General features: G+C 34.0%; 1 protein-coding gene across 1 annotated transcript in view; it reads right to left on the bottom strand.

Moving 5' to 3' along the window:
* Positions 1-17,394, bottom strand: part of LOC117324995 (ATP-binding cassette sub-family D member 3-like) — a 36,283-nt gene that overhangs the window by 3,523 nt on the left and 15,366 nt on the right. The window contains exons 16-26 of the mRNA XM_033880864.1: positions 15,826-15,917; positions 15,523-15,614; positions 15,264-15,333; positions 10,182-10,245; positions 9,927-10,004; positions 9,580-9,645; positions 9,204-9,317; positions 8,875-8,925; positions 7,471-7,515; positions 5,357-5,461; positions 4,318-4,374 (exon numbers count right to left, since the gene is read on the bottom strand). Coding sequence (XP_033736755.1) covers positions 4,318-4,374; positions 5,357-5,461; positions 7,471-7,515; positions 8,875-8,925; positions 9,204-9,317; positions 9,580-9,645; positions 9,927-10,004; positions 10,182-10,245; positions 15,264-15,333; positions 15,523-15,614; positions 15,826-15,917 — 834 coding nt within the window. The remainder of the gene's footprint in view (positions 1-4,317; positions 4,375-5,356; positions 5,462-7,470; positions 7,516-8,874; positions 8,926-9,203; positions 9,318-9,579; positions 9,646-9,926; positions 10,005-10,181; positions 10,246-15,263; positions 15,334-15,522; positions 15,615-15,825; positions 15,918-17,394) is intronic.

The raw sequence follows: 17,394 nt of genomic DNA, 5'->3' as shown, positions 1-17,394 counted from the left end.
ATGTATTACACTATCTTACAACACACTACATGTATAACACTATCTTACAACACAATACACGTATTACACTATCTTACCACACAATACACGTATTACACTATCTTACCACACCATACACGTATTACACTATCTTACCACACAATACACGTATTACACTATCTTACCACACAATACATGTATTACACTATCTTACAACACAATACGTGTATTACACTATCTTACCACACAATACACGTATTACACTATCTTATAACATTATCTTACAACACAATACATGTATTACACTATCTTACCACACAATACACGTATTACACTATCTTACAACACGATACATGTATAACACTATCTTACCACACATTACACGTATTACACTATCTTACCACACAATACACGTATTACACTATCTTACCACACAATACACGTATTACACTATCTTACCACACAATATATGTATTACACTATCTTACAACACAATACGTGTATTACACTATCTTACAACACACTACATGTATAACACTATCTTACAACACAATACATGTATTACACTATCTTACAACACAATACATGTTTAACACTATCTTACAACATAATACATGTATAACACTATCTTACAACACAATACACGTATTACACTATCTTACAACACAATACATGTATAACATTATCTTACAACACAATACATGTTTAACACTATCTTACAACATAATACATGCATAACACTATCTTACAACACACTACATGTATAACATTATCTTACAACACAATATATGTATTACACTATCTTACAACACAATACATGTATTACACTATCTTACAACACAATATATGTATTACACTATCTTACAACACAATACATGTATAACATTATCTTACAACACAATACATGTATAACACTATCTTACAACACAATACATGTATTCCACTATCTTACAACACAATACATGTATAACACTATCTTACAACACACTACATGTATAACATTATCTTACAACACAATGCATGTATAACACTATCTTACAACACAATACACGTATTACACTATCTTACCACACAATACACATATTACATATCTTACCACACAATACACGTATTACACTATCTTACCACACAATACACGTATTACACTATCTTACAACACAATACATGTATTACACTATCTTACAACACAATACGTGTATTACACTATCTTACCACACAATACATGTATTACACTATCTTATAACATTATCTTACAACACAATACATGTATTACACTATCTTACAACACAATACACGTATTACACTATCTTACCACACAATACACGTATTACACTATCTTACCACACAATACACGTATTACACTATCTTACCACACAATACACGTATTACACTATCTTACAACACAATACATGTAATACACTATCTTACAACACACTACATGTATAACACTATCTTACAACACAATACACGTATTACACTATCTTACCACACAATACACGTATTACACTATCTTACCACACAATACACGTATTACACTATCTTACCACACAATACACGTATTACACTATCTTACCACTCAATACACGTATTACACTATCTTACCACACAATACACGTATTACACTATCTTACCACACAATACATGTATTACACTATCTTACAACACAATACGTGTATTACACTATCTTACCACACAATACACGTATTACACTATCTTATAACATTATCTTACAACACAATACATGTATTACACTATCTTACCACACAATACACGTATTACACTATCTTACAACACGATACATGTATAACACTATCTTACCACACAATACACGTATTACACTATCTTACCACACAATACACGTATTACACTATCTTACCACACAATACGTGTATTACACTATCTTACAACACACTACATGTATAACACTATCTTACAACACAATACATGTATTACACTATCTTACAACACAATACATGTTTAACACTATCTTACAACATAATACATGTATAACACTATCTTACAACACAATACACGTATTACACTATCTTACAACACAATACATGTATAACATTATCTTACAACACAATACATGTTTAACACTATCTTACAACATAATACATGCATAACACTATCTTACAACACACTACATGTATAACATTATCTTACAACACAATATATGTATTACACTATCTTACAACACAATACATGTATTACACTATCTTACAACACAATATATGTATTACACTATCTTACAACACAATACATGTATAACATTATCTTACAACACAATACATGTATAACACTATCTTACAACACAATACATGTATTACACTATCTTACAACACAATACATGTATTACACTATCTTACAACATGATACATGTATTACACTATCTTACAACACAATACATTTATTACACTAGCTTACAACACAATATATGTATTACACTATCTTACCACACAATACATGTATTACACTATCTTACAACACAATACATGTATTACACTATCTTACAACACAATACATGTATTACACTATCTTACAACACAATACACGTATTACACTATCTTATTACACTATCTTACCACACAATACACGTATTACACTATCTTACCACACAATACACGTATTACACTATCTTACAACACAATACATGTATTACACTATCTTACAACACAATACACGTATTACACTATCTTATAACATTATCTTACAACACAATACATGTATTACACTATCTTACAACACAATACATGTACAACACTATCTTACAACACAATACATGTACAACACTATCTTACCACACAATACATGTATTACACTATCTTACAACACAATACATGTATTACACTATCTTACAACACAATACATGTATTACACTATCTTACAACACAATATATGTACAACACTATCTTACAACGCTATCTTACAACACAATATATGTATTACACTATCTTACAACACAATACGTGTATTACACTATCTTACAACACAATATATGTACAACACTATCTTACAACGCTATCTTACAACACAATATATCTATTACACTATCTTACAACACAATACATTTATTACACTATCTTACAACACAATACATGTATTACACTATCTTACAACACAATACATGTATTACACTATCTTACAACACAATACATATATTACACTATCTTACAACACAATATATGTATTACACTATCTTCCAACACAATACACGTATTACACTATCTTACAACACAATACACGTATTACACTATCTTACAACACAATACACGTATTACACTATCTTACAACACAATACATGTATAACACTATCTTACAACACAATACACGTATTACACGATCTTACAACACAATACATGTATAACACTATCTTACAACACAATACACGTATTACACTATCTTACAACACAATACACGTATTACACTATCTTACAACACAATACACGTATTACACTATCTTACAACACAATACACGTATTACACTATCTTACAACACAATACATGTATTACACTATCTTACAACACAATACATGTACAACACTATCTTACAACACAATACATGTACAACACTATCTTACAACACAATACATTTATTACACTATCTTACAACACACTACATGTATAACACTATCTTACAACACAATACATGTATTACACTATCTTACAACACAATATATGTATTACACTATCTTACAACACAATACATGTATTACACTATCTTACAACACACTACATGTATAACACTATCTTACAACACAATACATGTATTACACTATCTTACAACACAATACATGTATTACACTATCTTACAACACAATACATGTATTACACTATCTTATAACATTATCTTACAACACAATACATGTATAACACTATCTTACAACACAATACACGTATTACACTATCTTACAACACACTACATGTATTACACTATCTTATAACATTATCTTACAACACAATACATGTATTACACTATCTTACAACACAATACATGTATTACACTATCTTACAACATGATACATGTATTACACTATCTTACAACACAATACATTTATTACACTAGCTTACAACACAATATATGTATTACACTATCTTACAACACAATACATGTATTACACTATCTTACCACACAATACATGTATTACACTATCTTACCACACAATACATGTATTACACTATCTTACAACACAATACATGTATTACACTATCTTACAACACAATAGATGTATTACACTATCTTACAACACAATACATTTATTACACTAGCTTACAACACAATACATGTATTAGGTATGTACATGTGAGAACCATTGATGTTTGACAAGTGTGTCTTACCTCGTGGTGCTTCCACAGAGATTTTCTATGCGATACAGTAAACAAGGAAATTTGAACCTGGAACAGTAAGAAAGTTACATTCTAATATCATGATAGTTTAGATTCACTGGAGTTCTATCTGACATAACATAGTCGCTACATACATTGCTTGAGTTGATTTTTCCAATTTAACCTTCACTCAAAGACTTTATCAAGACAATGTTCAAAAATTGCTTAGAAGTTGTTTCAATTTTTTAACATTTATTCCCTTTGACTTTGAAACTCCATAGAGGCAATTTATGCAAACAAAATTTTAAGGCTTTGCTCACAGTAAGCCTTTAAATATGATTTCTTTACCACATCACAACCAGTTCTTGTGAATATGTGTTATTGTGCTAGGTACAAGTCTTTTCCAGTGTTTTGAGAAGTATGCCAAAGTTATTTAATTGAATACATTTGATAGATTTCAGTGCAACAAGGTACATTTTATTATTGGCCAGTTTTAGGTAAATTACAATAACCCTTAAATTATCAGTCTGACTCGACATCCGCTGTATGCAGATTAACATTTTAACTCATTGTATCAGCTAAAGACATCATGGATTAAACAATGGAGTGGATTATCTAGTACCATGAATAAGTTGATCAGTCAGCTGTTAATTAATATGTAACATGTTATCTTATATCTTTAATGTTATTTAATTGCTTTACTAAAGTGAATAAAATCACTATGGAGTCACATGACATGGAACCATAAATAACAATTCAAGACTTAGTGTGTTCACAATTTTAGCTGATCAGTCTGAAGAAGCCCAAGTTCGGGCGAAACCAGTGGACATTTCTTTATAAAGAAACTATAACAAGCCTTTTGTGATTGACTCTGCTTATAATTAGTTTGTCCTTATATACCATAATCTTTCTACATACCAGATGGTACTCAGGCAAGAGATATGGGGAACCAACCAAACCTAAAGTATTGGCTCAAACCTTGGATCTTACATAGATTTTAATGTTATAAATTAAAAGCAAATTTAAAACTAAATTGGTTTTAGGTCCATACCTCTCGACAGTACTGATACATGTATCCCTCCACATCAACGCTCACTGCACTCGTACACTCATCCAGAATAGCAAACTGGGGACGATGATAAAACAGCCTGGCCATCTGAAAAAATAAAATAAAAAAAAAATGCTTTGAAATGTAAAAATGAAAAATAGCTATTATCCCAGATATCAAATAGCATACATGTTCTAGCCCATCCAAAAATGATCAATTCACAGATCACATGGAGTATTGTATTTATAAAGAGGACCTAAAATAGCAGGGAAGTCCATGAAATGAATAACCTGTTTACAAGTTTTAGATTCTATTTACTATAATTATAAACTCAGAAGCATGCTATACAAAAACGTTTTCAATGCAGTAGTGATTGGTGGAAGCAAACATTTTTATTTTGGCCACAGTAGTGTGACATTATCGTCTGTTTAATTTGTTCCTTGTGATTACCTGACATTAGTGTGACACTATGATCTGTTTAATGAGTGTTCCTTGTGATTACCTGACAGTAGTGTGACACTATGGTCTGTTTAATGTGTGTTCCTTGTGATTACCTGACAGTAGTGTGACACTATGGTCTGTTTAATGTGTGTTCCTTGTGATTACCTGACAGTAGTGTGGTACTATGGCCTGTTTAATGTGTGTTCCTTGTGATTACCTGACAGTAGTGTGGTACTATGGTCTGTTTAATGTGTGTTCCTTGTGATTACCTGACAGTGGTGTGACACTATGGTCTGTTTAATGTGTGTTCCTTGTCATTACCTGACAGTAGTGTGGTACTATGGCCTGTTTAATGTGTGTTCCTTGTGATTACCTGACAGTAGTGTGGTACTATGGTCTGTTTAATGTGTGTTCCATGTGATTACCTGACAGTAGTGTGGTACTATGGCCTGTTTAATGTGTGTTCCTTGTCATTACCTGACAGTAGTGTGACACTATGGCCTGTTTAATGTGTGTTCCTTGTGATTACCTGACAGTAGTGTGACACTATGGTCTGTTTAATGTGTGTTCCTTGTGATTACCTGACAGTAGTGTGGTACTATGGCCTGTTTAATGTGTGTTCCTTGTGATTACCTGACAGTAGTGTGGTACTGTGGTCTGTTTAATGTGTGTTCCTTGTATTTACCTGACAGTGGTGTGACACTATGGTCTGTTTAATGTGTGTTCCTTGTGATTACCTGACAGTAGTGTGGTACTATGGCCTGTTTAATGTGTGTTCCTTGTGATTACCTGACAGTAGTGTGACACTATGGCCTGTTTAATGTGTGTTCCTTGTGATTACCTGACAGTAGTGTGACACTATGGTCTGTTTAATGTGTGTTCCATGTGATTACCTGACAGTAGTGTGGTACTATGGTCTGTTTAATGTGTGTTCCTTGTGATTACCTGACAGTAGTATGACACTATGACCTGTTTAATGTGTGTTCCTTGTGATTACCTGACAGTAGTGTGACACTATGGTCTGTTTAATGTGTGTTCCTTGTGATTACCTGACAGTAGTGTGGTACTATGGCCTGTTTAATGTGTGTTCCTTGTGATTACCTGACAGTAGTGTGACACTATGGTCTGTTTAATGTGTGTTCCTTGTGACAGTAGTGTGGTACTATGGCCTGTTTAATGTGTCTTCCTTGTGATTACCTGACAGTAGTGTGACACTATGGTCTGTTTAATGTGTGTTTCTTGTGATTACCTGACAGTAGTGTGACACTTTGGTCTGTTTAATGTGTGTTCCTTGTCATTACCTGACAGTAGCGTGGTACTATGATCTGTTTAATGTGTGTTCCTTGTGATTACCTGACAGTAGTGTGGTACTATGGCCTGTTTAATGTGTGTTCCTTGTGATTACCTGACAGTAGTGTGACACTATGGTCTGTTTAATGTGTGTTCCTTGTCATTACCTGACAGTAGCGTGGTACTATGACCTGTGTAATGTGTGTTCCATGTGATTACCTGACAGTAGTGTGGTACTATGGCCTGTTTAATGTGTGTTCCTTGTCATTACCTGACTTCTGTACAGTGATACACATTTACACTGGAGAGGACTTATATAGACTTGTCTGTTGTCCAATCCATTTATTTTTTAAACAACACAATTTGTTGAAATGAAATACACTTACAGCTATTCTCTGTTTTTCTCCTCCACTCAGCACATCCATCCAATCCTGAATAGAAATTAGATATTGTCATTTTCTTTTTTGCTTGAGAAAATTTTGTGTTCATCTCAATACATTTACTTGCAAAAAAAAAATCTTTGAAATATAATATTTACTACATCCCATTAAGATATGAAATCCTCACGTATTATTTTTTAATTGATCTCGTACTTACGAGTCTGTAATATATTTTTGATATAAATTACTCCTTTTTCGCCTAATAGTTTGGAACCATTCAGATCGTAAATGAGAATAACAGATTTTTATTGAGAACACATCTTGGCTATGGCCGTGCCAGAACTTGTTGTGTAGGTATCGGTAATACCGTCGTTGTAGGTATTTTTCCACATGGATTTTCCATCCAATTAGTCGCTGAACAGATAATTTTCCTAGTCACCAGAGTAAGTCAGCCCAGTTTCTATCACTGCCTTGCTTGGCACACATGTAATCAGTATCAACATCTGTCGTTAGAACTGTATCCACTGGACGCTTGAAAGGCACCAGTGGGCTTAGTACTTCAATATGTGACGGTAATCCTTTTTGAGTAGTGAATATTCGTAAACGACCTCGAGATGCCTAACAAAATTACAGGTATATCACACCTGTGGGCACTTCAATCTGTGACATGGTCGTCACCCTGAATAATCGGTAATTGTGAAATCTTCGAAGCGTTTGTTTAGGTTGTTGCTTGTTGAGAAAACATGATGGCCGGTTTGACCAGGTCGATTTTACAAGTAAACTTATACCATGGTCAGTTGAACACGGACGGTTTTCAGAAAAGACAGGTTCTGGATTATACAGGTTTTAACTACTATAGTTAAAGAAATCAAATGCCTGAGACCAAACAATAAAGCCGGAATAGACAGGGATCTGGATTAGACAGGGGCTGGTATTGACAAGTAAAACTGTACACCAATTTGGACTTTCATGTAAACTGCCAAAACCAAAGGAGCTACTCAGTTAAATGCTTACAACAAAAAACACCAGTAAATAACTTCCAAAACTAAAGAGGTTTTCCTGTAAAAGGTCAATGGAGAACAAAAAACAAAAACAAAATAACTAGAAAACGTCTGTAAGACATGAATGTCCTCCAATACAAAGAACATGGTGTTATGTCACTATGGTGGTAATATTAACCAAATCTACTGTGGGGTTCTCAAGGTATAACAACTCGGAAAATGTTCCCAATAGACATACAAAATAAGGTCAAAGGTGTTGACCTTGACCAATCATTAACGGATTGTGATTAAGTGTTGGAACGTTAATTACAGAGGTTCTCATTGACAAGTCATTGATTCATAACAGGAATTGACAAGACATGATGGTTATACATGAGCAACAGATTGAGAAAGAAAAAGATAGATTTACCTGTACTGCATCCCATCCTCCTTCTCTCTCCAGTATGTAAGACAACTGTACCTATATATATATAGATTGTATACATTACATTACTGGTCAAATATACCTTACATGATGAAGTGCTCACTTTAATCTTCTATATATTACCAAGTTTAATTTGATAAAGAATATAACAAACTCAATGACAGCTAATTAAAAGTATGTCAATTATCTTTCAAATCATTGTGGTAATAAAAAGAAACTTTGGTTTTAACAATAAAGCATTATCATATATTTACTGTCTATAAAACCACCATTTTGTAATCATCTAAAAAAAAAAAGTTGGAAAGTGAGTTTACTTTTTCTAGGATTTCCTGTAGCTGTGAATCCCTTATTCCTTTTTTAAGTTGTTCCTCTCGGCTGTGTGGGTAGATCACCTGGTCCCTGAGAGTCCCGACAGTCATGTACGGACGCTGTAATGACACATTACACTTAATCTTATTATCCAATAATAACTAGACTCAAGACCAAAAAGTGAAAGAAAACAGGATTTCAATAAAATATACTTTTTCATCTGCACCTGTTCCAATGGAAACGGGGTGAAAACTTACAATCTTACCAAAGTCAGTGAAGCAGAAAATCTAGGTCACAATGACCTACATTCAAATGATGGTGTAGTACATATTATGTAGTAATTTTAATGACTGTGGAACATCATGTTAAATAGCAACTTACTTGTGGCACGTAGAAAAGGTTTCCTTTTTCTGGTTTGGTCAGGGTGCCTCCAAATAATGGCCATAACTGGGAAAAAAAATGAAAACCCTAATTAATACATCTTAAAATGTCATGCTGATTAAATTACAAAAATCCCTGAATGATCTATATCAGTCAAATGAAGGACTGATTTTTTCTCTTCTTTTTTCCTTCTTTCACTCTTTCAAAACATTTCATAACTTGATATAGTACAATTATAGCAGGAGCAACCTGCAATAGTCAAAATCCTAGATGGCCGCCTGTCAGCCATGTTGTTTTCATATAATGTTTCATGCTAAATTTCACATTATCACTTAAGATACACTTACCTCGCCCAGAACTCGGAACAGGGAACTTTTACCACAACCATTTGGACCACACACCAATACATTCATTCCGCCCTTTACCTGTAAAATAACGATTAGCCAATCAAAATGTCAACTTACAGACATACAAGTAACTAAATAAACAAATATCTTTTAATAATTTGATATTAAAGACCACTACGAATGAAATCATACGTGTATACACACGATCATTATGAGATAATCTATCTAAACTTTCAGCATGTTTTATGTAAATACCTCAAAAGTGAGTTCCTTGATGAGCACGTCTCCATTGGGGGTGACAAGTGGAACTTTATCAAACCTACAGTCAAACACACATATCAATTAATTTAAATTAACACATATACAGATCCTTTATCAATTAAACATGGCCAAAATGAATCTACATTCTGCTTGGTAAGGCTTATAATTACATAAGTATGAGTGTACAGAACACCAAAGGGTTAATGATAAAGAACTTTAAATTGGTTTCCTCTTATACCAGTCACAATGAGCTATTTTCCACTTATACCAGTCACACTGAGCTATTTTCCAATAATACAGTCACAATGAGCTATTTTCCACTAATACAGTCACAATGAGCTATTTTCCACTAATACCAGTCACACTGAGCTATTTTCCACTTATACCAGTCACACTGAGCTATTTTCCACTAATACCAGTCACACTGAGCTATTTTCCACTAATACAGTCACAATGAGCTATTTTCCACTAATACCAGTCACAATGAGCTATTTTCCACTAATACCAGTCACAATGAGCTATTTTCCACTAATACCAGTCACACTGAGCTATTTTCCACTAATACCAGTCACACTGAGCTATTTTCCAATAATACAGTCACAATGAGCTATTTTCCACTAATACCAGTCACAATGAGCTATTTTCCACTTATACCAGTCACACTGAGCTATTTTCCACTCATACCAGTCACACTGAGCTATTTTCCACTAATACAGTCACAATGAGCTATTTTCCACTAATACCAGTCACAATGAGCTATTTTCCACTAATACCAGTCACAATGAGCTATTTTCCACTAATACCAGTCACACTGAGCTATTTTCCACTAATACCAGTCACACTGAGCTATTTTCCAATAATACAGTCACAATGAGCTATTTTCCAATAATACAGTCACAATGAGCTATTTTCCACTAATACCAGTCACACTGAGCTATTTTCCAATAATACAGTCACAATGAGCTATTTTCCACTAATACCAGTCACACTGAGCTATTTTCCACTTATACCAGTCACACCGAGCTATTTTCCACTAATACCAGTCACACTGAGCTATTTTCCACTAATACAGTCACAATGAGCTATTTTCCACTTATACCAGTCACAATGAGCTATTTTCCACTAATACCAGTCACACTGAGCTATTTTCCACTAATACCAGTCACACTGAGCTATTTTCCAATAATACAGTCACAATGAGCTATTTTCCAATAATACAGTCACAATGAGCTATTTTCCACTTATACCAGTCACAATGAGCTATTTTCCACTAATACCAGTCACACTGAGATATTTTCCACTAATACCAGTCACAATGAGATATTTTCCACTAATACCAGTCACACTGAGATATTTTCCACTAATACCAGTCACACTGAGGTATTTTCCACTTATACCAGTCACACTGAGGTATTTTCCACCGGTACCAGTCACAATGAGGTATTTTCCACTAATACCAGTCACACTGAGGTATTTTCCACCGGTACCAGTCACAATGAGATATTTTCCACTAATACCAGTCACAATGAGATATTTTCCACTAATACCAGTCACAATGAGATATTTTCCACTAATACCAGTCACACTGAGATATTTTCCACTAATACCAGTCACACTGAGCTATTTTCCACCGGTACCAGTCACAATGAGCTATTTTCCACTAATACCAGTCACACTGAGGTATTTTCCACTAATACAGTCACAATGAGCTATTTTCCACTAATACCAGTCACACTTGAGGTATTTTCCACTAATACCAGTCACACTGAGCTATTTTCCACTAATACCAGTCACACTGAGCTATTTTCCACTAATACCAGTCACACTGAGCTATTTTCCAATAATACAGTCACAATGAGCTATTTTCCAATAATACAGTCACAATGAGCTATTTTCCACTTATACCAGTCACAATGAGCTATTTTCCACTAATACCAGTCACACTGAGCTATTTTCCACTAATACCAGTCACACTGAGATATTTTCCACTAATACCAGTCACACTGAGGTATTTTCCACTTATACCAGTCACACTGAGCTATTTTCCACCGGTACCAGTCACACTGAGCTATTTTCCACCGGTACCAGTCACAATGAGCTATTTTCCACTAATACCAGTCACACTGAGGTATTTTCCACTTATACAGTCACAATGAGCTATTTTCCACTAATACAAGTCACAATGAGCTATTTTCCAATAATACAGTCACAATGAGCTATTTTCCAATAATACAGTCACAATGAGCTATTTTCCAATAATACAGTCACAATGAGCTATTTTCCAATAATACAGTCACAATGAGCTATTTTCCAATAATACAGTCACAATGAGCTATTTTCCAATAATACAGTCACAATGAGCTATTTTCCACTTATACCAGTCACAATGAGCTATTTTCCACTAATACCAGTCACACTGAGCTATTTTCCACTAATACCAGTCACACTGAGCTATTTTCCACTAATACCAGTCACACTGATCATCATGAGCTATTTTCCACTAATACCAGTCACACTGAGCTATATTCCACTAATACAGTCACATTGAGCTATTTTCCACTAATACAGTCACACTGAGCTATTTTCCACTAATACAAGTCACAATGAGCTATTTTCCAATAATACAGTCACAATGAGCTATTTTCCAATAATACAGTCACAATGAGCTATTTTCCAATAATACAGTCACAATGAGCTATTTCCCAATAATACAGTCACAATGAGCTATTTTCCAATAATACAGTCACAATGAGCTATTTTCCACTTATACCAGTCACAATGAGCTATTTTCCACTAATACCAGTCACACTGAGCTATTTTCCACTAATACCAGTCACACTGAGGTATTTTCCACTTATACCAGTCACACTGAGGTATTTTCCACCGGTACCAGTCACACTGAGCTATTTTCCACCGGTACCAGTCACAATGAGCTATTTTCCACTAATACAAGTCACAATGAGCTATTTTCCAATAATACAGTCACAATGAGCTATTTTCCAATAATACAGTCACAATGAGCTATTTTCCAATAATACAGTCACAATGAGCTATTTTCCAATAATACAGTCACAATGAGCTATTTTCCAATAATACAGTCACAATGAGCTATTTTCCAATAATACAGTCACAATGAGCTATTTTCCACTTATACCAGTCACAATGAGCTATTTTCCACTAATACCAGTCACACTGAGCTATTTTCCAATAATACAGTCACAATGAGCTATTTTCCAATAATACAGTCACAATGAGCTATTTTCCACTTATACCAGTCACAATGAGCTATTTTCCACTAATACCAGTCACACTGAGATATTTTCCACTAATACCAGTCACAATGAGATATTTTCCACTAATACCAGTCACACTGAGATATTTTCCACTAATACCAGTCACACTGAGGTATTTTCCACTTATACCAGTCACACTGAGGTATTTTCCACCGGTACCAGTCACAATGAGGTATTTTCCACTAATACCAGTCACACTGAGGTATTTTCCACCGGTACCAGTCACAATGAGATATTTTCCACTAATACCAGTCACAATGAGATATTTTCCACTAATACCAGTCACAATGAGATATTTTCCACTAATACCAGTCACACTGAGATATTTTCCACTAATACCAGTCACACTGAGATATTTTCCACCGGTACCAGTCACAATGAGCTATTTTCCACTAATACCAGTCACACTGAGGTATTTTCCACTAATACAGTCACAATGAGCTATTTTCCACTAATACCAGTCACACTTGAGGTATTTTCCACTAATACCAGTCACACTGAGCTATTTTCCACTAATACCAGTCACACTGAGCTATTTTCCAATAATACAGTCACAATGAGCTATTTTCCACTAATACCAGTCACAATGAGCTATTTTCCACTTATACCAGTCACAATGAGCTATTTTCCACTAATACCAGTCACACTGAGCTATTTTCCACTAATACCAGTCACACTGAGCTATTTTCCAATAATACAGTCACAATGAGCTATTTTCCAATAATACAGTCACAATGAGCTATTTTCCACTTATACCAGTCACAATGAGCTATTTTCCACTAATACCAGTCACACTGAGCTATTTTCCACTAATACCAGTCACACTGAGCTATTTTCCACTAATACCAGTCACACTGATCATCATGAGCTATTTTCCACTAATACCAGTCACACTGAGCTATATTCCACTAATACAGTCACATTGAGCTATTTTCCACTAATACAGTCACACTGAGCTATTTTTAACCTGTACAGTCACAATGAGCTATTTTCCACTAATACCAGTTACACTGAGGTATTTTCCACCGGTACATGTACAGTTACACTGAGGTATTTTCCACCGGTACAGTTACACTGATGTATTTTCCACCGGTACATGTACAGTTACACTGAGGTATTTTCTAATAATACAGTCACACTGAGCTATTTTCCACTAATACCAGTCACACTGAGGTATTTTCCACCGGTACAGTCACACTGAGGTATTTTTCATCGGTACAGTCACACTGAGCTATTTTCCACCGGTACAGTCACACTGAGGTATTTTCCACCAGTACAGTCACATTGAGCTATTTTCCACCGGTACAGTCACACTGAGGTATTTTCCAGTCAAACTGAGATATTTTGTATTACATAACCCCTCATTATAGTAATACAAGTTACAGCAGCAGAGCTGTACTTGAATTTATCTATAATGTTCCCAGCTGTCCTTTTTAAAAAAAGAACTATTTATCAACACACGGGATTTTAACTTTGATAGCTGACTAGTTAATGTTGCTCTGTGCTTTTTTCTCACATCCAGTAACAAATCAGTATATGATTGTTTCTGTTAAAACCAACATAATATTATGTAATCAAAACTAAGCACATACTGATTACTATACTGTCTGACAATTTCCTTCAAATTTTAACTAAATACTGTATATAGGGTCAAGTTTAGTATATATTAAGCAGAAAATGGAGTAAAACCTACCAACCACCTCAGTCTGTTCATTAAGTGTGTTACTTTAAATAACAATAGGTAAGGAAAGTTACAGGAGCGTACTTGATTTAAACCTCTTACTTGATAAGGTGGTCCTGGTTTACTATTTTTCCAGATCCTGCTTTGTATGTCTGAGTTTTTTCATCTTTTGCTGGAAAAAACATAACACAGTCATTAATCACAATTATTTCAAAAGTTAATAATGCATAACTACTGAAAGATAATTTTTCAAACTAGAATAATTGTAATTAAAAGTAATCGTAATACTCAGCATTAACACACAAGCACAGAGGATAGGAAGGTTGACCAAGACAAACCTCTCTACACATTCACCACTTACAGTTATTCTGATCCGACACCATGGTTCTTTCGTATCGGCCTTTATTGAGGTCATCAAGAACTCTCATGAGCTCCGTGATCCTGGACGTAAACCTGTGATAGACAAATTTCAATGAGTCAACGACTACTGGTACATGGCACCATTCTCTGTTCTCTATCAGGGGTACTTTCACATGTGACTTTGGTTTTGTGTTTTGTTTTCAGATCCAAAAGTTACCATATACAAATGTACCTATATTTAGGCGTACAAAGTTTCAGTAACAAAATGCTTTGGTCTCATGTTTTCTGTATAGGAACCACTTACCCAGCTAGTCTGGTCATCTCTCTCCCAGCCAGGACAATTCGGCCAATAGCCTCGGCCATCCTCACCAACATCCTCCCACTCTTGTAATAATCCTGTCAGTGGACAGAAAATATACACTGATACTCTAACCATACTATGGTACCAGGAATACTCAAACACTGACATCCACTAATAGTAATATACTAATACTGACATCCAGTTATAGTAATATACTAATACTGACATCCAGTTATAGTAATATACTAACACTGACATCCAGTTATAGTAATATACTAATACTGACATCCAGTTATAGTAATATACCAACACTGACATCCAGTTATAGTAATATACTAACACTGACATCCAGTTATAGTAATATACTAATACTGACATCCAGTTATAGTAATATACTAATACTGACATCCAGTTATAGTAATATACTAACACTGACATCCAGTTATAGTAATATACTAATACTGACATCCAGTTATAGTAATATACTAATACTGACATCCAGTTATAGTAATATACTAACACTGACATCCAGTTATAGTAATATACTAATACTGACATCCAGTTATAGTAATATACTAATACTGACATCCAGTTATAGTAATATACTAATACTGACATCCAGTTATAGTAATATACTAATACTGACGTCCAGTTATAGTAATATACTAACACTGACATCCAGTTATAGTAATATACTAATACTGACATCCAGTTATAGTAATATACTAACACTGACATCCAGTTATAGTAATATACTAACACTGACGTCCAGTTATAGTAATATACTAATACTGACATCCAGTTATAGTAATATACTAACACTGACATCCAGTTATAGTAATATACTAATACTGACATCCAGTTATAGTAATATACCAACACTGACATCCAGTTATAGTAATATACTAATATTGACATCCAGTTACAGTAGTATACTAATACTGACATCAAGTTATAGTAATATACTAACACTGATATCCAGTTATAGTAATATACTAATATTGACATCCAGTTATAGTAATATACCAACACTGACATCAAGTTATAGTAATATACTAACACTGACATCCAGTTATAGTAATATACCAATACTGACATCCAGTTATAGTAATATACTAACACTGACATCCAGTTATAGTAATATACTAATATTGACATCCAGTTACAGTAGTATACTAATACTGACATCAAGTTATAGTAATATACTAACACTGATATCCAGTTATAGTAATATACTAATATTGACATCCAGTTATAGTAATATACCAACACTGACATCAAGTTATAGTAATATACTAACACTGACATCCAGTTATAGTAATATACCAATACTGACATCCAGTTATAGTAATATACTAATATTGACATCCAGTTATAGTAATATACCAACACTGACATCAAGTTATAGTAATATACTAACACTGACATCCAGTTATAGTAATATACCAATACTGACATCCAGTTATAGTAATATACTGACACTGACATCCAGTTATAGTAATATACTAATACTGACATCCAGTTATAGTAATATACTAACACTGACATCCAGTTATAGTAATATACTAATAC

This window comes from Pecten maximus, chromosome 4 (genome assembly GCF_902652985.1).
Source record: "Pecten maximus chromosome 4, xPecMax1.1, whole genome shotgun sequence".
In the NCBI taxonomy this organism is placed as follows: Eukaryota; Metazoa; Mollusca; class Bivalvia; order Pectinida; family Pectinidae; genus Pecten; species Pecten maximus.
Note: the sequence above shows the minus strand (reverse complement) of the source record. Positions and strands in the feature narration are given on the sequence as shown.